Consider the following 27,253-nt stretch of genomic DNA (forward strand, 5'->3'; position numbering starts at 1 on the left):
AATGTAAGGTACTTAGTAGTAATGGGACGATTCCAATATTTTTCCTGATTCTGTATGAAATTCCCGATTCCGATACAATTACCAATTCCAATTCTTTATAAATCTCTAAATATTTTATTATAAAGTTATTTTGTCCCGATTACTATAAAAACACATCTTCAATGTGCATGTATTTTCTCAAACGTAAAAACACACTTGTGAGAATGTGATCTAGAGATTGTCTTACTGGAAGTTTAAATCAATAAATATTTATTATTTTATTATTACTGCAAGCAATGGAGGACGTTTTATAAAAACAAAAAAAATTAAATAGATAATTAAAGGAATCGGTTTTGGCATCGGAAAATAGGCTCAGATTTTCCCTGATTCCAATACCTCAAAAAGCTGCGATTTTTTTAAATTCCGATTAGTTGTCCCAACACTAGAACTTAGTTGTGATGAGCAACCAATGATAAGAAAATAAAATATCGAATAAAAAAATACACTCAGAAGATGTTCAAATAATGAAAAGATGTTATCGTTCATATATTGTTCAATCTTTTCTCCCCTTTATTTCCCCCGTATCTCCTTTTCCTTTTCCTTTCGTTTTATGCCGCTATTTTTCTTCTCATTTAACTGGTTATCTGAATCTTTTCCTCATACGAATTACTCTTCATCTTTAGACGGCATGTTAACATTTCATTCTCATCTCTCTGTGAATCCTTCGGTCACCTGATGTAACTCTGAGTTGATTTTAATCTTGTCTTTATAAATTCAAGCAAAGGCATCAAGTTGTATTAAGGCGATTTCATATTCTTTTGTCATATCCTGGACTGAAACAAAACATCTCACAAACTCTGACCTCACAGTCGCCCCTTTCCGGTCATCTCTACATGAATTGGCTTGGATGCATGGTATGCAGGTTGATATGTTGTAGATTCACACTATAGCCTAACTAACAGGATGTGAGGTTTCATGCGTCTGTTCTCGGTTGGCTATGCGTAGAATCAATTTTGAGAAAATTTTCTGATCCTTGTGACGTTTGTTTTTCCCCAGTAAAAAATGTTTAATTTCTGCCTCTTTTAAATTAACCTTTGGCTTAACATTAGCTCCGAGTTGATTTTAATCTTGTTTTATAATTCAAACGAGTGCATCAAGTTGTATTATGATGATTTCATAATCATTCGCCATGTCATGGATTGAAAAAAAAAAACATGTTTAACAATGTCCATTCTGATTCCTTTGTGGCACAGGAAAATTCTGGAATTATAGCCGCCCCTTTGCAGTTATCTCTATGTGAATTGACTTGGAGACACAGCATGCAGGTTGATATGCTGCAGATTAACACTATAGCCTAGCTAACATGACGCAATGTTTTGAGTGTGTTAAATTGATCACTTTGTGGCCTTTGTCTTCTTCATTGTCGTATTTGACTTTGTTGCTACGTGACTTTGTGTTTCTTCTTTTACTTTTAGAGAGTGCACGCGAAAGAGAGATGGGTAGGGGTTTCTTTGTCTAGCCAACTTTCACTCATGGATGTGTGAATGGTTAGATACATTGCTCATAGGAGGAGAAGGGGTGGAGGATTGACTGGCTGTCTGGTAGCTGGATGGGGGGACTATTAATGTGTTATGGTCTTTCTATGATTTCTCATTACATATGAATATACATCATAAAATTTACACAAAAAATAATGTTAGTGTTAAAAAATATATATTCCTAAGTAGTTATTTTCCTCAAATTTTCAAAGAAATATGTCAAAAAAGAAAAATATTTTTAAATTTAAAACTTAAAATTGTCAGCTGACAAAAATCTATTCGTAAAAATATTTTATTTTTTATTTAGCTGTGCCTTCCCAGAATTGCCTGAAAGTCTCTGTACTTAAATTTTTGTTCAACTTTTTTTTGTTTTTGTTTTTAGCTGTGCCTTTCATTATACTGTTTTTAATTGGGTTTCTAAAGTTAAATTTAAGTATTCTGCGACTTCTCTCTCACAAGTTGTTTTATGACATTTTGTCCAACTATTCCTCTGGCCTTCGTCAGGTGGTAACCATGACGGATATGAACTCTGAATCTCCTGACTGCATTCACTGCAATTACTGCCTTCCATAGTTGTTGTCGTCTCACCACGTTTCGGCCAAGTAAGCCTCTGGCCGACTTTGGATAGGATTGAAACCGCTATCTTCAGACAATTCTCACCTGGAACCGTAGAGATTCAACATCACTATCAACTGCGCCACAACTGAGACGACAACAACAACTACGGAAGGCAGTAAGTGTAGTGGATGTTTTATCGTTATTTCCATGGCAGGTGCTCGTCTGAACTCCAATCTCTGGTCCCCCCTCGCCAATCTTTCACGAAAAACACCCGTCTAGCTGAATCCACTGTCAAAAGTTTCCCCCACTCTTTATCTGTGCGTAAATCAAAACGCGGATTCCATGAACAAAGCTTCTTTCTTAGAACTGCACGCCTGTGGAACTCTGTTCCGTCTGCCTGCTTCCTACCGGACTACAACTTGGATGTCTTCAAGTCCAACGTTAAGAAATTCCTAATGAACCGCCCCCTTAAGTAAACACTTCATCAAATCTCCACACTAACGTAATGTACTTGCAATAACCCTTATCCCTGAGTGGCTTCCGGGCCTTGATAAGTGGTGATCACTGTGTAAAAAAAAAAAAAAAAAAAAAAAAAAAGTCAGGAGATTCAGAGTTCCTATCCATCGCGGTTATCACCTGACGAAGGCTAGAAGAATAGTTGCCCGAAACATTGTGAAACAATTAAATGATATATTCTCTCTCACAGACGAGACATTGCTAATCTCAGTCCCTTTTGTAAATGGTGTTTGCTCTATTCTATGCTTCGTTTGTTCCAGCTCATTTGACTCATTTGTCTATTGGTCTTGATCAATTTATTATTTTAACACCCCATTGTAATAACAGCTTCCTATTCCATTAACTTCTTTCCAAGGACTGCAAGGTTGTGGAACTCTCTTCCTGCTGACTGTTTTCCTCCTACCTAAAATCCTGGTCTTTTCAAGACTAAGGTCAAAAGGCATCTCCTGTCTTTGCGATAATCATCTTTTGTTCTTAGCTCCTTACATTAACTGGCTTCATGCCTTGTCTTGAGCAATTTCCATTAAAAAAAAAAATTGAACCAAATTGTTATAAAATTATAACTGTTAATAATAATAATAATATGCAATTTTTTTTTAAAATTAAAACTATTCTACTTTTTTAGGTTCTGCATATTGCTATGTTTATGATTAAAAGAAAGTAAAAGTTACTGAAAAAGTGTTCTTTTGGTCGTTTATATGAATGTAAAGTAAAGTTTTATCTTAATATGCAATTTTGAAAATCGATCTGAAAATAGGGGAGATAATGCAGTCTGTTATTTGTCCCCTCCATCCCATGTTATTATTAGTATTATTAAAAAAAAATGACGTTATCATTTCTACAGCCGTTCTTGACATGAGGAAAAAAGGAGGTGCTTCATTTTAGAACTTTGCAGAAGAGTTACTTCCCCTGTTTCAGTTAAATCTCATGCAAAATATGCTGGAATTGAATTTTACTTTTTTTGCTTGATATTTAAATAGACTTTTTTTTTTTGCTTGATATTTAAATAGACTTTTTTTTTTTTTTGCTTGATATTTAAATAGACTTTTTTTTTTATTGCAAACAGCAAATTCACATGCAATCGTTACTTTTGATACAGGTTCCAGTCTGCTTACTAGTCCTATTTTAGCGCTCGCAATTTTCCTTGTTCCTTTTTTATTCTAAACCAACACCCTTACCCACACTTCCACCTTCATTCCCACTTTCGCATCACAGGTTCGAGCCTGCCTGCCTATTACAACTTTTTTTGCTTAACACACTACTACAAACATCCGGGCAAAATCGGTCATCCAGGCTAGTCTTTTATATGAACAAGTAAACATCTCTGTAGCACCTGTACAATTATTTTTCTAAACGATCCTCACTAAACTCGTTTAGCGAGTGGGTCATTATCTTAATTATTTACCTGCATTAACCATTTTAATATTTAAAAGAAAATCCTGGTTATAATGCGTGATATGACTAGTATCACCTTGTCCTGTTATTATGCCTAATCCCAGGTCGGAACTTTGAGATTGCATCAGATCAATCAGTGTTAAGTCATCGTCGATCGCCCATGAAGAGATTGGAGCCGTATTGTGATAAGTATTTGACTGAATTTCGATCTATAGTACCCCCCCCAACAAATACTCATTTAGCTGCAACAACTATCAACAATTTTCCTCACTCTTTATCTGTGCCTAAAACTAAATGAAAATTTCATGTGAAAATTTCTTTCCATAAGTTCTTGTTGAGCTGTCCTCTTATATAATTAAACCCTACTCACTTCCACCATAACTGATCATCGCAGTGTTTAATCTTCTACTTAATACTCATTGACTCGTATCCTTCAGTGATCCCTGCGCTTTGATAAGTAGTGACACTCCTAGTAAAAAAATTAAATTTATTCAAGTCTTTATACATACAAGTGGAGGTGCTTATATGTGCTTGTCTGGCGCAGACATTTCATCTAGTAGTTGCTGTAGAAAGAGTTTTCTTTTTATGCAGAAAGATGACACAAGGAAGGAGACGTTTGCTGAATGTTTTCATAAATGGTTTTGTTTTGGAGAGAACTCAAAAGAGAGACTGATGCTCCGTTTTTTTACATAACTTTCTAACTTAACTGAAAAGAGTGATGCACACACACACACACGTAGATATCGAGGTACTATTCCACTTAGATTATTTCTACATTATTGCCCATATCTCATTCACACGGCTTCCACAGAGAAACTGATTTGAAATCCTTTGTTTCTTTTAGCTTAAAAACATGACATTGTTTATCATATTTTGACTGCTTTATCTATAGCGTTTGATCTGCTGCCCTCTGCTTAAACTTTATGTCACCCGCCTCTGGGAATGATTCTGTTTGTAGATTAAGGTTATCCTGACATGTACTAAATGTGACCCTTGTCAAAATTTATGCTAACTTAATTGCCATTGACATAAGGCTTCTAATATGTAATGCTGTGTAGGAACAATTTTAAAAACACTTTTAATTTAGATGTCACAGAGTGAATGTCCGCTTCTCTGTATGTCACCACATGTATTGCTATAATCTTTTCGGCAACCTCATAACTTTCACTTCTCTTATTTTATCTTTTATTTCTCAAATTCCATGAGCGATGTTTCTGCCAAAGGGGGGAGGGTTCTAAGGCGAAATCTATCCATCAAACACTTACCGTTGGCTAATTTTTTACCTTTAAGAAGTTTTAAAAAAATATTTAAAGTGGCTTCATGCTTTGTCTGGAGAAATTTCCATTAAAAAGCTGACCTATTTTAATAACATTTTCATAAAACAAAATACGTTTGGACATGTTCACGCGCGTATTTGTGCACTTGTAGGTTTTGCTAGTGAGCGATCAAAACAAAAAATCTTACGCACATGATTGCTGGCACCCACTCTCTAATCATCCCTCTTTCATGTGGTTACATTATCTTTTGGTTGTTTAACTCTGGCAAATAAAACTCATATGGAGACACAATGGAAACTTGTTGTGGTTTCAAAGGTTTTATTGGGGAGGGAAAGTTTGTTCATGAGGGAGAGAGACTAAAAGAGAGGCTAAAATTAATTTCTTCTTAGTCTTGGAGGTAGAGAGATGCAGACGGCAGATATCGGTGCAACATTCATTCAGATTATTTCTTCATCTTCAAATGCATGTTGCTTCTTTCACTTCCTGTCTCCAACTGTGTAGAAACTCCATTCTGTTCCCTGAACACGTGATGTAATTTCTCTGTAATATCATCCGACACCGGACTTCTAGCACATTTCATCTTAACTTTTGACTCTCCTCATCTCAATCATGCTAGCTGCACTGGATCTATTTCTGTTTGCTGTCAGGTTATAGTGACATGTAATTGTGTAACCCATGCCAAAATTCATACTATTTATCATAATTTCTACTTTCTGACGTAGGGTCCTAATATTTTACACTGCCCCCTGGTGTTAAAAGATGTCAACTAAGGGGAATGACTAAAACACTGCTCCCTTTTTCTTCAGAAATATAATGAGTACACAATGACTTCCTTTGAATTAGGAACTCCTGTGTCTTGCAACGGATGATGTAGATAAAGTATATGATCGTTTTTGATCTGAATCAAGGCCCACAGCATCCCTCCAATTTCTTCCCGTTGCAATCAAATCTCTCGATTATCTGCTTCCGGTTTATTTTTGGTCTTCCTCCTCTTTTTCCATCAGGAGTTTACTGGAGCACTTGGGCCGTAATTCTCTCTGAGGCCAATCTCAGGGTATGTCCGAGACAACCTGGATGTCATTTGCAGATTATTAATGATACTACCTGTTGTTGCTACTAAGACTAAACTTCTTTCCTTTAACAATTACAAGAAACCTTCTCAACCACTGATTGCCATGTCTAATAATACCCCTACCTGTGAGCTCTTCGTTCCAATTTTCCGGTTTAATATTCACTGGCAACATGAATTGAAACAAATATATTGAAGACATTACCAACATTGCTGCACAAAAGATGGCTTCCCTCTACCATGCTAAAAAACTCCCCACATCTATCATTATCTTGAATCTATAAAAAGCAACTATAATCATTGTCCATGCTTATTGATTTTAAATAAACGAAAATTAAAAGAAAATTTGTGTTCCTAAAACTTATCTATATATATTAATACGATAGCGTGTGTGTTATTTTCTGTGTCATGCTTACATCCGAGTCGTTTGTTATGTTCTTCCATTTCTTGTCATAAATAATTTTACCAAGAATTCTTCATAAGTTTTGGTTTCGGTTTCGATTATGGCTGGAGGAACTCAAGTTATATATATATATATATATATATATATATATATATAGCTTAATGTAAAAGGAAAAGAGAAAGTTCAATTCCACAAAAGAAAACTTATCCGGATAATGCCAAGCTCAACAATAATTATATATATATATATATATATATATATATATATATATAATTTCCTAAGTTTTTATTTCGGTTTCAATTCAAGTTATATGGATATATTTTTTTATTTTTTAAATCGCAACTTTATAACATATAAAAAATCGATAGAACATTAACTCTATAAAAATATATACGAAATCTGCAAGAATTAAAATATCATATTTAAGCGTACTTTACGACCGGGCTTTGCCGGGTGTTCGTGCTAGCTGAGATAAATACTTTTGCAGTTTTAACAGAAAAAGCTACAATAATATCAGAGCGTCTCCATTTACACTGAACATCTACAGAATGCCAAGATCAATATATTACATATGAATGAGTACCCCTGTGGAATTTCCACAGGTCTCGCTAGTTTTAATTGATGATTTTGTGCATGAAGAAAGCAATGAATTTGAGATCATTTTTCCGTACTAAAGCAGACGGTTGCAAAACCAAAATGAATGACACTTACACTTAAGAACTCTCATGTCATGTGACGTATGAGGCAAATTAAACCATCGTTTTCAATCTGGACCCAGATCCACAGCATCCCTCCAGCTTCTTCCCATTGCAATCAAATCTATCTTGATTATATGCTTCTAGTTCATTTTTATTCTTCCTCTTCTTTTTCCGTCAGAGCTCTGGAACAAATACATTGAGGACATTGCAAAGGTTGCTGCAAAAAAGGCACATTCACTCTATCAAGCTAGAAAATTATTCACACCCGAGAGTATTCTGTACGTCTACAAAACCACCATTGACTCATGGATGGAGTATTGTTGCCACATCTGGGCTGGTACATCTATCACTAGTCTCTCCCTCTTGGATAGAGTCCAAAAAAGAGTTGTCAATCTAATAGGTCCCACTTTGTCAACTAAGCTCCAACCCCTGTCCCATCGTCATAATGTTGCATCTCTGCACCTGTTTTACAAGTATTTTAATGGAATTTGCTCTGATGAACTCATTACATTTGTGTCCCCTCGACGTACATATCCCTGACAAACCCATTTAGCAACAAAATCTCACCCCTTTATTGTTAAGGTCCCTAAATGCCAGAAAGCGTTTTACTCATAAGTTTCTTTTTTCAAACAGCTAGATTTTGGAGTTCCCTTCCTGCTACCTGCCTCCCTGACTGTACTGATATGCAGAAGTTTAAATGTAACCTAAATCAACATTTTGTTAATCTTTCCTACATATGATCCCAATTAGTAATTCCTTATGTCCAAGTGGTGATATGCCTTGTTAGGCATGAATGTGAGTGTTAAAAAAAAAAGAAGTCCATCGAAGCACTGGGCTCCAATCTTAGGGTACGTCAGAGTACATAATGACATGGGAATAAATACGTTTTATATGTTTTAACTGTAGACATTTTTTGGCTCCGTAATATGTAAAAGAAATTTAATGAGGGAGCATGTTGACTGATTTTCAAACACTGTAATTATCTGTTTTAAGAATTTTTGCTTTTGTCCAGAATGTCCCTTATATTTAAAAAAAAAAAAAAAAAAAAAAAATCTGTATGGTGTATATAGGGTGACCCCCCCCCCCCCAAAAAAAAACAGAGGACATTCAATTGTTTTTCTGAGCATTTTACAGTCAATGGAGAAAAAAAGGCCAAAAACCTTAGTGTTTTGATGTGATGTTTTGAATATAATAAACTAGTTATGACCAATGTTTCATTTCATTCGGACAAAACACTAAGAAACGAGGCCTAATTAGAAGAAAATACCATATTCCAAAAATCACAAATTGATCAAGTATTTTATTTTTTTAAAAAAATAATTTTTAAGCGATTAATGGGAATTCGTAGGCATTACAACATAAATCTAGCAAGTATGAATTATTGTTGTGTTACCTCCTTTACTTAGATTTTTTTTTTTTTTTTTTCGAAATGGCAGGCATCACAGTCACTCTTTGAATGCTTTTAAAATTTGATTTTATTTAAAAATACTAAATCGATTCACATGATTTTTGGAATATGATATGTTTGTTTTGTCACAGGTATGTACATCATACAGATCTTTATTTTTGTTTTTAACATAGAAAGAATTCTGGACAAGAATCAGACGTTTTTTTAGATGAGGATTGATAATTTGTATTTTTTGGACTATTATTCTCATCTTGGTTACTATTTTCGCCGATTTAACTTCCAATGTTTGAAATATGGAAAACTTTATCTCAAACTTACACAGGATTTTGAACTGTGCATATTATTTGATCCATGGGAGGGTAGATTGTTCTCCTTCTGCCAGCCGTGATTGGGTAGAAGTGTTAAGTAATTTTTAGTTATCTGCTCTCATGAAGGTTCAACTGCAACCTCCACTGAGAACTGATTGTAATGCAACACCTTTATCCATTGTGCCATGGCCTCATACACCTGAAGATCACTGAGGCTTAAATCAACTGAACCATTGTGTAAATAACAAAGATACGATTAGTTGTCCGGAGATTCAAAAGAAAACCAGAATTTTTTTTCTGCGTATTCCAAACATATTATTCACAATTTTTCTCAACTTTGGATTATTTGGACTACTGTTCTCATTTTGAGTGTCATTCGACCGATGTAACCTCTGGCCTTCTTCAAGGATATCTTGTTGAATTCAAGAATCTGCACAATATTTTAAATGGAATCCATATTTAATCCATGGGGGTAACATTCGTTAATTCTGTCAGCTATGACCAGGTAGAAGTCTTAATTAATTCACAATTGTATTGTCCGCATCGAAGATTGAACCTTCAACCTCTAGAAGAGTGTCACTTAGAAATGAATTTTTACCTTATCCATACACCATTGCACAAGTGCAAATTACTTCTACCTAGTCATGGTTGTCAGAATGAGCGTTTGGATTAAATAAAGGTTCCAATCAAAATTCCGCGCAGATTCCCAAGTTCGACCAGATAAACCTGAAGAAGGTTGGAGATTAAAATAGCTGAACCATTGTGCGGATAGAACTCAAAATGAGAACAGTAGTTTTTGTTTTTGTTTTTTTTTTAATTACATTTTCACCCCAAACAAGGCGCATTGCCACTTTGGTGTAGGGGGGCTACTATCAGGAGCAGCAACTACTGAGGCACTATGTTGGGATTTGGGCAGCAAGATGTTGGTTCACGTTGCACTTGAACTTCTGCATGTCAGTACAGTTAGGGAAGCAGGAACCTGGAATCGAATTCCAGAGTCTAGCGGTTCTAGGGAAGAAACTACTGGAGTAGAAAGATCTTTTACATCTAGGGATCTCTACTGTGTGGGGGTGGGATTTAGCTGCCTGTCGGGTTTGTCGAGGGTGTCTAAGTCGTGGGGGCACAAGTGTCTGCAGTGCATCAGAGCATTCACCATTAAAGTTTGAATAATTCAAATAATACGACAAATCTTTTTTTTTTTTTTAATTCAGTTTGTTCTTAGAGATCAACGGGTTCTCTCCTGGAGCTCACAGTTGATTTTCTTACAAGTTAATTGGTAATTGAGCGTAACACATTAGCTTAACTTTCAAGCACGTCGTTAGAGGGTGTCCGCATCTCTCAATTGAAATATGGAAGCACAAAACTGGGAGTATTGGTAGGACTAAATATTTAGAGTGAAAAATAGGAACTTCTTCCTTTAAAGATGTTGCGATTGTGATAGTGTTGCTAGTAGGATGCAATGTAGCATTTTAATATGGTGGTCAAAAGCTACATAAGATATTGTCTATTAGCCTAAATGTATTGAATTTGTATGTGGCATCTGTTGTTGCAAACCTAAGATACTTTGTTCCAGAGGGGAATTTCTGCAGTCATTTAGGAGAAGCATAAAAAAAAAAAAACAATGAACGTATCATCTATTTTTACAGTTACAAATGTAGAAATATGTGATACATTCATTGTTTTTTTGTATTTTTTTTCTATTTCTGTAAATAAATATCTTTTGGAAATATTTAAAAAGTTTGCCAAAAATGAATAAATAAAAATTTATAAAAAAAAAAGTTTAAGAATTCAAAACAATATTTCACAATCCATTCATTGTTTTTTTCACGTTTCTGTTAATAAATATAATTCAAAACAAAATATCTTAATACTTTACCCAAATATATAAGTAAGCAGTTTTGGAGAAAAGCAGATATTGTTTCCATTTCGTGCTTCCATATCTCAATAGAGAGATGCGGACGCCCTCTAACGACGTGTTTGAAAGTTAAGCTACAGTGTTATGCTCAATTACCAGTTAATTTTATATCTGAGGGGTCATTTAAGGATAGACTTGGTCCCTTTAAAAACTGTTATCTGTATGTCTCTTGGTCTTCCAGGGATTGTCTAAGAATTTTTGTTTTTTTAGACTTATCTTTTGCATTAGACCAGTCGGCCCTACAACCGGTATAGTGCTCATTTCTTTCAGAGACCATATTGTTTTTATTTATTTTTTTGGTTTCATTTTACTTCAAATCAAAGTTCTCAGAAATCAAGTGACCCCCCCCCTCTTAGGACTAACACGCGAATTCTATATGAGATACATAGTTGAGTTTTCGTTTCCCAAATTGACCAGTTAACCATGCGATAATATATTGTTCTTTGGATTTTTAAGTTTTATTAGATTCCGAAACAAAAATTCATCTAGTCTGGTAGAGTATCCTGTTTAGTATTGTTACTCTAGGCAACATCACTTCGATAAATTGTGCCGTTCCTAATATTAACTAATATGGGATAGCTGTATTGAGGAGATCTTATTTGGGCTTCGAATACTATTTTATTTTGAATATTTACTTATATTGAAAAATATCCTCATGTTATGTTGTCCTGACAAACCTCCGTATAGAGAGACCTACGACATTTGAGGAAAGTATCCAGTAGGCATTCAAGTGTGAACCCCATTGTGCAGGATAAACACAGAATAAAATGATTATACGCATTACACGCAAACACGTGTAAAATCATTTTTTCACTTTTGGTATTGAATATTCAAGTACAATTTTTGGTAATTCAGAACAGGTGACTCAAAGTCTGCAGCAAACAATGTCTGATGAATTTTTTTTTCCATATAATAAAATATTATTATTTCATTGTTTGGAATTTGTTTTTAGTTTTATAAAACAATATATTACTTCATATGGAGGAGTATAAGAAGGCTATAGCAATGCAGGGAACCGGCTGTTGTATTGGAAAAAAATGGAAAACGAAAGGAGGTCTTATTTGTTTTGTTATTTTATTTAAGTTCATATATCTATATTTTTTTAAGATAATTACAATACAAATCAGTAAATATAAACTTACTATTTGATATAACCAGGATGGGGGAGGTCTTAATATTTCGAGAATACCATCTCTTTTTCAAAAGAAAAGAGACCAAAGAATGTCGGTCCTGGATATGACCTTAAACTATATCCGATGGTGAGGCTCCAGCTTGCAGGCCTTAGGGAGTGTGGAGCCACCCTTTAATTGCCATTGCTCCCAGGTCCACTCTGATCCGGAGTGGTAGTATCTGTTAGAGTCCCAACTATGGGTTAAATAGAATACGACTTAAAAAACAAATATACTATATTAAAAAATCGTTCTTCAAAATCACCAGATTCGGCATTAAATAACCAGAAAAGGGTTGATATGCCGTAAAGCAAAACCAACCAACCAACCAACCAAAGAATGTCTTTAAAAAAGAAAAACATTGAAATATCGTAAAGCGGAACTGAATGTGGGAACGGGACAGCTGTAAATCAGAAAAGGGTTTATGCATAACGTTTCTTTATTTATTATCATGCTATATATTACTGTAGACATTTTCATTTTTATATTTATTTATCTATTTTTATATATATGTATATTATTTCTTTTATTTATTTGTTGATTTATTATTTGGTTTAATTTTAGCGAATGAGATGTCAGTTATTATTTAAATTCTGACCGGAAGTAAGTGCTGCTATGAATCTATAATGGAGACAGAGTTTACTGTTAAATTTATTGTTTTTCTATTCGGCTGTGTGTAACCATAAAATCTGTTGATTTTAATTTTATATTATCTAAATATTACTTTACTTGTTTGACGTCCGGTGTCACACAAAAGATCATCATTGCAAACATTAATTAATGAGAAACGAATTACCTCCCTTTATAGTCGCTTTTTACCTGTTAAAAAATCATTAAAACAATTTTCTTTCCAAAAATTTTTAAATAAACAAAAAATATAGCTGTCTGTTTCCGGTTTCAAATTGGTTATTTTATTTTATAATTAAAAAAAAATCATGTTGAAGGAGACTAATTTTTTTTTATTATAGATTTTTTTTAAATTAAAAAAAAAAACTATGCAAGTTAATTGACATCTGTTCCTTTATAGTTTATATTAAAAATTATTCATAATACAAGTACAAAACAGTGTTCTTTGAAAAATGAAAATTTTTAAAATTAATTCTTTTAGCCTTAAAAGGTTAAAAACATTCGTCATTATTTGTTTTATTCTAATTTTTAATTTAATTTTGTTTATAATGTGTTTTTAAAATTTTCAACTATCGTGGAATTTCTCCGGGTTCTGTTAGTTTTATATTATTTTATGAAATATTTATTGAACTTGTTTTCATTCTTTTTTTTCTTTTTTTTTTTTTAAGAAAAATACAATAATTTACTATCTGACATCGTTTACTGTAGACTTTGAATCGCCTATTCTTCTGATTCACCTCATTTTTTTTGTGCATGAATATTTATACAAATCCCTTGAAATATTTTAATTTCCCCAACTCTGATGCACTAAAATTAAACATGTTACCAAAAGTTGATCCGTTTTTGTTTTTTTTTGTTTTGTTTCTGGGAGGAGGGGGAGAGGTGTGACCCTCTTTGCATACATTCATACCATATTGTCCTGTTGTCTAATTCTTCCATTTCCCACCAATCATGTCACAAGGGTTTTAGCCCCTGACTCCAATTTGCCTTTAATTGTTTATCGTGTAATTCACAGGAGAAATAAAGTTTTCACATTTCAATACAACTTGTATACATGTTTTTACGTTTTCTATTTTTATTTTATTATTTTTTTTAATAATGTTAAACTGATGCCCACGTCCCCCGAACGACTGCTCTAACTCATTCACATGTGCCGCTGTTTTGTAACATTTTTAATAAATAAAATGTCTTTATACATGCGTGTGGATGTTTATACGTGCTGGTCTTTTATATTATCTTCATCATCACTGTTTTTCGTTATCTTGATTTCATGAGTGGCCATCGATCATCTTGTCTCCGTCCAACTAAGACAAATGAAACTATTTTCATGCAGGAAAGACACAAGGAGACGTGTGCTGAGAGTTTTCATATATGGTTGTATTTGCAAAGAAATTACTCGGCAGAGAGAAAGAGATAGACTAATGTTATTGTATCTTTTTGTTTGTTACTTGGGAGTCACCACTTATCAAGGCCCGAAGGCCACTCAAGGATAAGGGTTTTGCAAAGCAATTGGTTATTCTTTCAACAGAACATTTTGGAATTTCCTGAAAACATATTTCAATAACAAAATAAGTTTTTACATGCATGCAGTTGTTTATATGTGCATATATATGTCTTTTGTGTACTTTCTGCTTCTTTTCATGAGTGGTTGTTGATCAACTCGTCTGTTTAACTAAAACAAATAAAAATATTTTCATGTAGGAAAGCCACAAGCAAATGTATGCTTAGAGTTTTCATAAATTGTTTTATTTGGAGAGAATTGAACTCAGAAGAGAAATAGACTAATGTTATCTTATCGAGTTATTTAGTTTTTAACTTTCCTTAAATGAGTGATGCACATGAACAGAGAACATTGAGGTAACATTCTGATTATCAAGTTTTCTACATTATTGGTCATGTCTCATTTGCACAGTTTCCATGGAGAACATTCATTTTCTCTTAGCTCAAAAAACGTGACGTCATTTATCATCCGTCATGGTTTGATTAATTTAACTTTCTAACTGACAGAAATAAGTGACACAGACGGACAGAGAACGTCGAGGTAACATTCTGTTTATATTATCGAGTTGTCAACATTATTGGTCATATCTCATTCATGTAGCTTCCATGAAGAGGCTAATTTGAAAATCTTAGTTTTCTCTCAGCTCGAAAAATGTGACATTATTCATCATCGACTTCCGTTTGACTTCTGTTTAACCTGTTGCCACCTGCCTCAACTTTACATCAGCCATCTTTCATTCAACCCCAGCAATGATTCTGTATAATTCTTATCAAACTTCAAAGAGATTCAGTATATTTTATATGGAGATTCTGGTATCTGATTAGTTCGTTCTTAGCATCCCTGGTTATAAGTTGGGCTGTATTTATTTGCTTCCTCGTGAGAGCAAATTAGGCACTAGGCCGTTTTTTAATGTGGAGATGGGGGAGAGGAAAGGGGATCAGCTCCCGAGAGGTGGGAAATGAGAGCTGGATAGTGAGAGTCTCTTGGTATATAGGGTTGCCCCTACATGGACCAGGAGCCCATTGCCAGAAAGACAATGGTCTTTGATTGCAGCATCTGCCGGAACAGATAAGTGTCACACAAGTTATTTTTATTATTTTTTTTAACTTTTAAAATTTTTATTATATATTGAGTTCAATGTAATATTAAATACGAAATCTGCATTCATCAAAATATCATATTTAATATTTAAGCATATTTTATGATCGGGCAATGCCGGGTGGCCTGCTAGTATATATATATATATATATATATATATATATATATATATATATATATATATATATATATATATATATATAAACAAACAAATGACAAAAATCTATATTCCAAATTTCATGATGTTGGCCATCTTACAATTTATTTCTTTAATTATGTTGATTTAGTAGCTACTGATATATATTAGGGGCCCTACACCAATGACGATTAACTTAGCTAGTGTGAATTTTGATAAAGGGCACACTGAGTGCATGATATCTTAGATCTATAAAACAAAGACAGCAAGTTCCGTAGTGCAAAATCATTCACTTAATTTTATATCAATCAATGAATCTATTTTGCCCTTAACTCATCAGGAGAAAATAAGATGCATTTGGGCATGATTACAAAATCTGAAAATTGGAAGAGAAGTTGCAATTACCTTTTACTTTATCGTTTATTACGCCATGTTTACATAAATTACATAATTAAAAATAATAAAAGATAAAATAAAATACCTTTCCAACGAGCCTGCTGATTTTATAAGATTGTCTGTAAATAATGGTTTAAGTTAATTTTAAATGCAAAAATCAACAATCATGGTTGAATTGTGCATAAACAATCATTTCAAACGTGCCCCTGTCTTATCAAAGAACCTACTGTTGATTTTATGAAAATATTTTTACATAATCACTTGAATTAAAGTTAAACAACAAAAATAAAGTATCGTGGCTCACTCCTGCTCTAAAAAGAAATATTCATTTAAATGCGCTTCTGTCTTATTAAAGAACCAACTGAATCATATATGAAATTATTTTTACATAATCACTTGAATTAAAGTTGAACAGCAAAAATAAAGTATCGTGGTTCAATTCTGCTCTAAAAAGAAATATTCATTTAAATGCGCTTCTGTCTTATTAAAGAACCAACTGAATCATATATGAAATTATTTTATATAATCACTTGAATTAAAGTTGAACAGCAAAAATAAAGTATCGTGGTTCAATTCTGCTCTAAAAAGAAATATTCATTTAAATGCGCTTCTGTCTTATTAAAGAACCAACTGAATCATATATGAAATTATTCTTACATAATCACTTGAATTAAAGTTGAACAGCAAAAATAAAGTATCGTGGTTCAATTCTGCTCTAAAAAGAAATATTCATTTAAATGCGCTTCTGTCTTATTAAAGAACCAACTGAATCATATATGAAATTATTTTTACATAATCACTTGAATTAAAGTTGAACAATAAAAATAAAGTATCGTGGTTCAATTCTGCTCTAAAAAGAAATATTCATTTAAATGCGCTTCTGTCTTATTAAAGAACCAACTGAATCATATATGAAATTATTTTTACATAATCACTTGAATTAAAGTTGAACAACAAAAATAAAGTATCGTGGTTCAATTCTGCTCTAAAAAGAAATATTCATTTAAATGCGCTTCTGTCTTATTAAAGAACCAACTGAATCATATATGAAATTATTTTTACATAATCACTTGAATTAAAGTTGAACAGCAAAAATAAAGTATCGTGGTTCAATTCTGCTCTAAAAAGAAATATTCATTTAAATGCGCTTCTGTCTTATTAAAGAACCAACTGAATCATATATGAAATTATTTTTACATGATAACTTGATTTAAAGTTGAACAGCAAAAATAAAGTATCGTGGTTCAATTCTGTTCTAAAAAGAAACTGTCATTTAAATGCGCTTCTGTCTTATTAAAGAACCAACTGAATTATATATGAAATTATTTTTACATAATCACTTGATTTAAAGTTGAACAGCAAAAATAAAGTATCGTGGTTCAATTCTGCTCTAAAAAGAAATATTCATTTAAATGCGCTTCTGTCTTATTAAAGAACCAACTGAATCATATATGAAATTATTCTTACATAATCACTTGAATTAAAGTTGAACAGCAAAAATAAAGTATCGTGGTTCAATTCTGCTCTAAAAAGAAATATTCATTTAAATGCGCTTCTGTCTTATTAAAGAACCAACTGAATCATATATGAAATTATTTTTACATAATCACTTGAATTAAAGTTGAACAACAAAAATAAAGTATCGTGGTTCAATTCTGCTCTAAAAAGAAATATTCATTTAAATGCGCTTCTGTCTTATTAAAGAACCAACTGAATCATATATGAAATTATTTTTACATAATCACTTGAATTAAAGTTGAACAACAAAAATAAAGTATCGTGGTTCAATTCTGCTCTAAAAAGAAATATTCATTTAAATGCGCTTCTGTCTTATTAAAGAACCAACCGAATCATATATGAAATTATTTTTACATAATCACTTGAATTAAAGTTGAACAACAAAAATAAAGTATCGTGGTTCAATTCTGCTCTAAAAAGAAATATTCATTTAAATGCGCTTCTGTCTTATTAAAGAACCAACTGAATCATATATGAAATTATTTTTACATAATCACTTGAATTAAAGTTGAACAACAAAAATAAAGTATCGTGGTTCAATTCTGCTCTAAAAAGAAATATTCATTTAAATGCGCTTCTGTCTTATTAAAGAACCAACTGAATCATATATGAAATTATTTTTACATAATCACTTGAATTAAAGTTGAACAACAAAAATAAAGTATCGTGGTTCAATTCTGCTCTAAAAAGAAATATTCATTTAAATGCGCTTTTGTATTATTAAAGAACCAACTGAATCATATATGAAATTATTTTTACATAATCACTTGAATTAAAGTTGAACAACAAAAATAAAGTATCGTGGTTCAATTCTGCTCTAAAAAGAAATATTCATTTAAATGCGCTTCTGTCTTATTAAAGAACCAACTGAATCATATATGAAATTATTTTTACATAATCACTTGAATAAAAGTTGAACAACAAAAATAAAGTATCGTGGTTCAATTCTGCTCTAAAAAGAAATATTCATTTAAATGCGATTCTGTCTTATTAAAGAACCAACTGAATCATATATGAACTTATTTTTACATAATCACTTGAATTAAAGTTGAACAACAAAAATAAAGTATCGTGGTTCAATTCTGCTCTAAAAAGAAATATTCATTTAAATGCGCTTCTGTCTTATTAAAGAACCAACTGAATCATATATGAAATTATTTTTACATAATCACTTGAATTAAAGTTGAACAACAAAAATAAAGTATCGTGGTTCAATTCTGCTCTAAAAAGAAATATTCATTTAAATGCGCTTCTGTCTTATTAAAGAACCAACTGAATCATATATGAAAATATTTTTACATAATCACTTAAATTAAAGTTGGACAACAAAAATAAAGTATCGTGGTTCAATTCTGCTCTAAAAAGAAATATTCATTTAAATGCGCTTCTGTCTTATTAAAGAACCAACTGAATTATATTTGATATTATTTTTACATAATCACTTGAATTAAAGTTGAACAACAAAAATAAAGTATCGTGGTTCAATTCTGCTCTAAAAAGAAATATTCATTTAAATGCGCTTCTGTCTTATTAAAGAACCAACTGAATCATATATGAAATTATTTTTACATAATCACTTGAATTAAAGTTGGACAACAAAAATAAAGTATCGTGGTTCAATTCTGCTCTAAAAAGAAATATTCATTTAAATGCGCTTCTGTCTTATTAAAGAACCAACTGAATCATATATGAAATTATTTTTACATAATCACTTGAATTAAAGTTGAACAACAAAAATAAAGTATTTTGGTTCAATTCTGCTCTAAAAAGAAATATTCATTTAAATACACTTCTGTCTTATTAAAGAACCAACTGAATCATATATGAAATTATTTTTACATAATCACTTGAATTAAAGTTGAACTCAAGTCAAGAATCATGTTTAAATTGTGCTCTAAAAAATAGAAACATTCATTTCGAACCTGCACATGTCTTACAAAAAAAATCTACAGTTGATTTTATAGGCTGGACCTTTCTGTTTGTGAGTGATAAAACTTCTCAAATCCATTTGTGATGTTAGGCTGTATAAGGTGTTAACGTTAGTAAAAATCGGATTCCCTTCATTAACAGGATGTTTTCTGATTATCGGTTTCCAATACATCACTAGGGCTATGACAACAGTATATTCTACAGTTAGGTTTAGGCACGGATAAAGGGGGGGACTATTGATAGTGTTTTCAGCTAGACAAGTATTTCCTGTAAAAGTTTGGCGAGGGGAGACCATAGATTGGAGCTCAGACGAGCACTTGTTGTTGAGGGTTGTTGACGGAAAAAGAGCAGTGAAGGTTTTTGATAAACGACCGTGCTAGGATAGGAGTTATCTGAACAGGAAACTATGCACATAGTTCTAACACATAACCATATCTCGTGAGATTTACGATGTTGAACCTAAATAGCATTTAAGTTGATGTATTAAACTTTGATTCTGACAAGTTAGTTTTTATTTGTTATTTTTGTACCATGTTATTGAGTATATAATAATTTCACATACAAAGCCATCTTGTCAGATTTTTAATGTTAGACGCAAATAGCATTTAAGCTGAAAAAAACTTTGATTCTGACTAGCCAATTTTCATTTGTTATTGTTGTATCATGTTATTGGGTATATAATGATCTAACATATAAAACTATCTTGTCGGATTTTTAAAGTAAGACTCAAATAGCGTTTAAGCTGAAAAATCAAACTTTGATTCTGACTAGCCAATTTTCATTTGTTATTGTTCTACCATGTTATTGGTAGTATAATAACCATAGGCAATGGATATAAGTAAAGTCGTCCATGTTAAATAAGGAGAATGAGAGAAATAGCTGAGGTCGTTTTTGAAGAGGTTAGAGGTGAAAACAAAGACATTGAACATAAAACATGAGGCGCAGATTCATATCACAAAACTTGTATTTATTAATCACAAAGCAACAATTAGTTTTGTCTATAGGTTAACAAATCGGTTTGAGAAAAACACTCGGCTTCGGTAGATGTTGTACGTGTGAAAGCTTCATCGGCTGTTGGTTAGAATTACAGTGTTTCCTCGAGTAATAGTCGGTGGAGGGTATTGACAAATAATCTTTCTGATAAATCGTTTGGTATGTGTGGCAGTTGTTGGTAATCTGGTGCTTCCATTTGTCTTTCATCGTTGCAGACAAACCAAACTGAGTCGGTCGACCTGCAAGTACAACAGTTGCGAAACATTTTCAAAGACTTCCATATTAGACAGATAGACGCGACTCAATTTCGGTGCAAATTTCGAACTACATCGACGCTTCTATATTAGGAGAGTCGACATAAGGTTTTCAGATTGTCCAAGTTTTCATAATATAATTTATTCGAACTACAGGCTCGTTCGAGATCGAGTAAAGTTAAACAGTATTAAAGTTGGGATAGAAGTTCATCACATCGTTGTTAGATTTGGAGGACTACCCGGAACAGCTTTTACTCAACCTTTAAAACTATATTAATAATAATAATATAGAAAAGATTTTTAAAAATATTTTCAGGGTCTCTTTATCAGGGCCCTGTCAATTTTGTAGAAAACTTTTCTTCGTGGGTTATAGCGTTTCTTATGCACAAGAAATTGAGGAGAGCTATATTTAGGAACAAGTGATGGGAAAATGTAAACAAGTAATTAGGTCCCGCCGACTCAACATTAATTGTAGTGCGACACTAGAATCTAAATTAAATCATAATGCCACCTTCATCACTTTAATAAAATGCATTCAAGATTATATAAAATACATTCTTTATGCATATAAATGTCATATATAAATTTATCTTGTGAGATTTAAAACGTTGAAATGTATTTCTTTAATAAAATGCATTTAGAAGCATAAAAAACAACTGTGTGTTTCTTCATTATTAACCCTGACCTGAATTATGATGCAGGTGATAAAAAATATTTATTGTTAATTTTAGTTTGTTTTAAAACTTTTTTTCACTATAATGATCTTTCATTATGAGGTTCAATAGTTAAATTACCACTGAGAATTTTTGCATTTCATAAACTTACTGTTATGGTTGACGTTCATCTTCGTCGCCAACTGTTATGTTTGCAGGTTGAACCAAATAACGTATAAGGCAATACAAATGAAGACTCAACAAACAAAGGTAGATCAATAAGAAGTGTATTAGAAAAAGTATATTCACAGTATACTTACATAATGGTTGTCAGGTAAGAGAGTCTTGGCTGGAGAACATATCTGCTCTCGGCTCAGCCTTCGGTAGCTTCTGGTTAACACACACTCAGACTAACCGAGTCTTGCTATTTATGTGTAATATTATCCACATATGTAAATGAGTGGGTGCCATCACAACATATACCTTGATTATTATCCATAGTGCTTGAAAAAAGTGTGTTTATGACAACAAATGAAATCCTCTACACTCTAAGACAGATGGCGGCATACTGAATGTAAGCAAAGAAACAGTTGCAATCTGGAGGTATCTGGCATCTATCCAGATACTGAACTAATACGTACAAGGCATGCTTGAATCAATCCCCACTTTATTTATGCCGTTAAGTTCATTTATTTACGACTGAACGAATTAGTTCATCCAGGTCATAAATGGTTACAGCAAAAATCAAAACTAAAAAAAAAAAATGAATTTTCATTGAAAATCAATATTATCTACTTATTTGTCATGTCACAATTAATTAAACTTTATTACATAAAATATGTACTTTCACGATTCCATTTGACAAGCGAGATATTTATTTACATGTTAATGACTGCTTAGATAGAATTATCGAAAAAGAACTTGCAGTTTGTAATGTTTATTAACATCTAATAAATATTTTTGCAAAGTATTTAAAAGCGGAAGTTGTGTTTTTTAGTAACACACGTTGACGGGAACACAGGTACACAGAAACACATGTAAATGCAAACAAAGTAACGGGCCAGAAATAATTTTTTTTTTAAGTGTACGTATATTCTAAGTTTACCGAATATACAATAAATTCTTTCTTTGTTTCAATAGTTATAAAAACATATGTGTTTTTTTTGTGTGTCAAACCCATCGCCAGGCCAAATAATGTTTCTTAGTGATGCTAATTTTTAAATTGTAATAACTGTTCGTTTATATAGAGAAGAATAGAATTCCGTAATATGAGAATATTCCGAGCTCAGCCAATGAGAATTGCCGGAATTTTAGATGGGAGAAATTATTATTTTTGGAGCGGGAAATTGAAAAATAATGGTATGTCTATGATTATATGATCCAGTTAGGAAGAGTGCCAAGAAAATATAGTTATAATGCGTTTATTTCTTCTTGGTGATGACTGGTGGCGGTATGAGAACTTTAGATATAGAGGGAAAAATAGAAACTACTTCCTCGAAAGATGGTAAGATTGTGATGATGTTTTGCTCTTAGGATGAAATGTAGGATTTAATTGTAACGAATAAATGTGTCTAAAATGGCGTTTAAAATTATATAAGATAGTGGCTAATAGTGTAGACATAATAAACTTGTATGTGGCATCTCTTGTTGTGAACCTACGCTACTTTGGTCCAGAGGGAAATTTTTGCAAACAAAATATTATATAGGATATAAGTTTTAAGACTGAATCTTCCACATTTTTCCCCACGAACCTTGAAACCTTTAATCATTAAAAAAAATAATAATTTCGGAAATCTTTTGAAATTACACATGCAAACACTGTTCAATGTAAATAATAAATAATTTAACTTTCGTAAAACTGAAATAATTTTACTATATTTTCCAACTTCTCTTTTTTACGAAAAATTGTATAAATCGGCAACGTTTGTGACTCAAAATTAAATATATTTTATTTCATCATTCCAGTATATTTTAATACGTAAAAAAACTAAGATATGAATCCCCCCCACCCCAAAAATTGATAAGGGAAAGGGCAAAATATGAGAATTTTTTTGTATACTTTTTCATTTCAGTTTTTAGTAATCTATGTTTTTTAGCATCTCTACGCTCCAATAAATTTGTACATATTTTTTTTTTGTAAATAAAACCCATTATGAATAGTGTTAAGAAAATTTTACAAATGAATGATTGAAACTAGTTTAGAGAATAAACCAAGAGGACAACAGCCGAATCTGATACCACCCTCCCACATTTTGGGCTTGTAACATGTCTTATTTAAAAAAGTATATTTACTACGTTGTGAACTTTTCTTTTCTTTTTTTTTTTTTTTTTGAAAACTTTAGTTATAATAAAGGTTGTCTGCTCTTTTTCACTTTCGATTTCTGCTCCGTAGACGAGTGACAAGCAACTATATGGTCCCTTCTGATTAATAATTATCTTCTTTTTAGATAACGTGAAAGCCCTTCTTCATCCTTACCCCCATATTAAGAACAGCTTTCTTGTCCGCGTTAACATATCTAATTATCCAGTTAAATAAACAGCAAAAACCGGAAGTCAGAAAGAAAAAAAAAACTTTCAAAAAATGGCGAACTACTATGAAGTCAATTAATCGTCTCCAATTTTAAAAGCGTTATATTACGTCATCATATTCATTTATAAAAAAACTAGATTTTATTTTCACAATAAAATTGAAAAAAAAAATTTTTTTTTTCTCGTTAGGGTTCTTGTTCCTTGATAGAAGCGCTGGTTGAGTTTGAATAAAATGAAATACGCATTAGATACTTTTGAAGCCGAAACAATGCATTATTACAAAATAAAGAGATATTTATTTTGTTTGAAATTTATATCGGAATTTATAAATATATTTCGAAGCTAAACTTCATCTTTAGTATGTCTTTTTTTTTCTTTTTTTCTTTTGTCATGCTGTTGTTGGAGCAGCAGAAGTCCGTTTGTTGTTTTTACTGTAGTCTTTTCAAGTGTCGGAACGGTGCGTTGGTCACGCGGAATTCACGTTAGGGTTTGTGTTCCTTGATATGAGCGCTGGTTGAGTTTGAATAAAATGAAATACTTGAAAAGACTACCGTAAAAACAACAAACGGATTTCTACTTGTGAATTCCGTGTGGCCAACCAAAATATTTTCTAATAGTATTTAAGGGTGGGGGTGGGGGCTTGTTAAGATATAATCAACAAATCGATTTTTTTAAATATATCGCTTTAAGCAAAAACAATATTATGTACTTAATTGTTATGTCGAAAAGAGTAATATATCAAAAAATTACGAAAAAATGCAAGAACTTTCTTGTCAATCTGATAATATCCAATCATAATTCTCATTTTTTGATATCCAATTATAATGCTCATTTTTTGATATCCAATTATAATGCTCATTTTTTATATCCAATTATAATGCTCATTTTTTCATATACAATTATAATGCACATTTTTGATATCCAATTATAATGCACATTTTTGATATCCAATTATAATGCTCATTTTTTTATATACAATTATAATGCTCATTTTTGATATTCAGTTATAATGCACATTTTTGATATCCAATTTTAATACTCATTTTTTGATATACAATTATAATGCACATTTTTGATATCCAATTTTAATTCACAATTTTGATATCCAATTATAATGCACATTTTTGATATCCAATTATAATACACATTTTTGATATCCAATTATAATGCTCATTTTTTGATATCCAATTATAATGCTCACTTTTTGATATCACATTATAATGCTCATTTTTTGATATACAATTATAATGCTCATTTTTTGATATCCAATTATAATGCTCATTTTTGATATCCAATTATAATGCTCCTTTTTTGATATCTAATTATAATGCTCATTTTTGATATCCAATTATAATGCACATTTTTTGATATCACATTATAATACTCATTTTTTGATATCCAATTATAATGCTCATTTTTGATATCCAATTATAATGCTCCTTTTTTGATATCCAATTATAATGCAGATTTTTTGATATCCAATTATAATGCACATTTTTGATATCCAATTATAATGCACATTTTTGATATCCAATTATAATGCTCATATTTTGATATCCAATTATGATGCTCATTTTTTGATATCCAATTATAATGCACATTTTTGATATCCAATTATAATGCTCATTTTTTGATATCCAATTATAATGCTCATTTTTTGATATCCAATTATAATGCTCATTTTTTGATATCCAATTATGATGCTCATTTTTTGATATCCAATTATAATGCATATTTTTGATATCCAATTTTAATGCTCATTTTTTGATATCCAATTATAATGCACATTTTTTGATATCCAATTATAATGCTCATTTTTTGATATCCAATTATAATGCTCATTTTTTGATATCCAATTATAATGCACATTTTTTGATATCCAATTTTAATGCTCATTTTTTGAATGCTCATTTTTTGATATTCAATTATAGTACAGAATCACAAAAATGTAACGGGACAATATAAAAAGGGAATCGACTCATACGAACCGAAAAGGGGATGATCAGTCTTTTCTGGAAGCCAGGCGAGATGTGCAAAATTCCAATCGCGCATTTCCGGCAACTGCTTTTCCCGCCAACGCTGATTGTAATTCTCATCGTACATCGTAATTAGGTTGTGGTCGTAGAGGGTGTCATCCTGCTTAAACATATAATCCCGGCTCACCCCGGTCTCGTTTCTCATCCGTGTCTGAAACGCTAAACTTCGAGCAGCACCATGATCCAAAGGATCGAAGGAGGCAACTCCTTTGTAAACGTTCTTTGTCGCAGAGTAGTCATTTTGCAGCTGAAAAGAAATGGAGACATGGAGTTGGCAGGTTTCCATTACACGGTTTCGATTTTGGAATTTATGGTTTGTTTTACTTTACACATAGATTCGAAAAAGTTGTCAAAATACAAATATATAACAAATAAATGTTATCAAAGGCAAAATAAGTTCTTTTTCTACTTAACTTGGATAATTTTTTAGTGTTTTTATTAAATGTAAAATGTTTAATCGGTTCGAAAAACATGCAGTGTTTATCGATATATTTGAAAAAACAAAACAAAAAAAACACAAAAACAAATGGCAGTGAGTTCGCTGTTGAATACGTTAAGTTTGGGAAAATGAGTCCAAACTAAAAAATTATACAAAATACTGTTAGAAACCCACCGAATATATGTCAGCCTAGGTCACGGTAACATATATTGTGTGAGTTTCTAACAGTATTTTGTATAATTTTTGAGTTTGAACTCATTTTAACAAACTTAACGTATTCAACTGAGAGCTCGCTGCCATTTGTCTTTTTCAAATATACCAATAAACACTGTATGATTTTCGAACCGATTAAACATTTTACATTAAATAAAAACACTAAAAACTTATCCAGTTAGGTAGAAAAGTAACTTATCTTGCCTTTGATAACATTTATTTGTTATATATTTGTTTTTTTGACAACATTTCCGAATCTATGTGTAAAGTAAAACAAATCCGGAATTTATTTTGGTGCTTCTATATGACTCGATTGTTTTACGGCATATCAACCTCTGTTGTAACAATTAATCGGAATCAAGAATTCAAAAAATCGGAACTGTTGTGGGAATCAGTATCAGAATCGGAAAAAAACATGTGCCTATTTTCCGATGCCCAAAATGATCATTTTAATTGGCTTTTTTTTATCTGATTTTGTTTAAAATAAAATCTTCTGCTAGTAGTATTGATAAAATAATAAATATTTATTGATTTTAAAATACCAGTGAAACTAAAATCTATAGATCACCCCCACCCCCCACCCACCCCCGCAAGTGTATATTTACGTTAAAATATCTACACATTTAACGTTTTTTTGTTTGTTTGTTTGTTTTTTTACAGTAATCGGGGAAAAATAAGAACTCTATCATTAAATATTT

General features: G+C 31.8%; 1 protein-coding gene across 2 annotated transcripts in view; it reads right to left on the reverse strand.

Moving 5' to 3' along the window:
* Positions 1–20,384: 20,384 nt before the first annotated feature.
* The window catches only part of LOC145293707 (cilia- and flagella-associated protein 107-like), a 30,187-nt gene continuing 23,318 nt past the window's right edge, over positions 20,385–27,253 (reverse strand). For both annotated transcript variants that reach the window (XM_080140138.1, XM_080140137.1), the window contains 2 exons: positions 25,856–26,150; positions 20,385–20,670 (listed from right to left, as the gene is read on the reverse strand). In XM_080140138.1, coding sequence (XP_079996264.1) covers positions 20,444–20,670; positions 25,856–26,150 — 522 coding nt within the window. In that variant the 3' untranslated portion in view covers positions 20,385–20,443. The remainder of the gene's footprint in view (positions 20,671–25,855; positions 26,151–27,253) is intronic.

The sequence above is a fragment of the Euprymna scolopes genome, chromosome 15, assembly GCF_053919585.1.
Source record: "Euprymna scolopes isolate OS-2025 chromosome 15, ASM5391958v1, whole genome shotgun sequence".
In the NCBI taxonomy this organism is placed as follows: Eukaryota; Metazoa; Mollusca; class Cephalopoda; order Sepiida; family Sepiolidae; genus Euprymna; species Euprymna scolopes.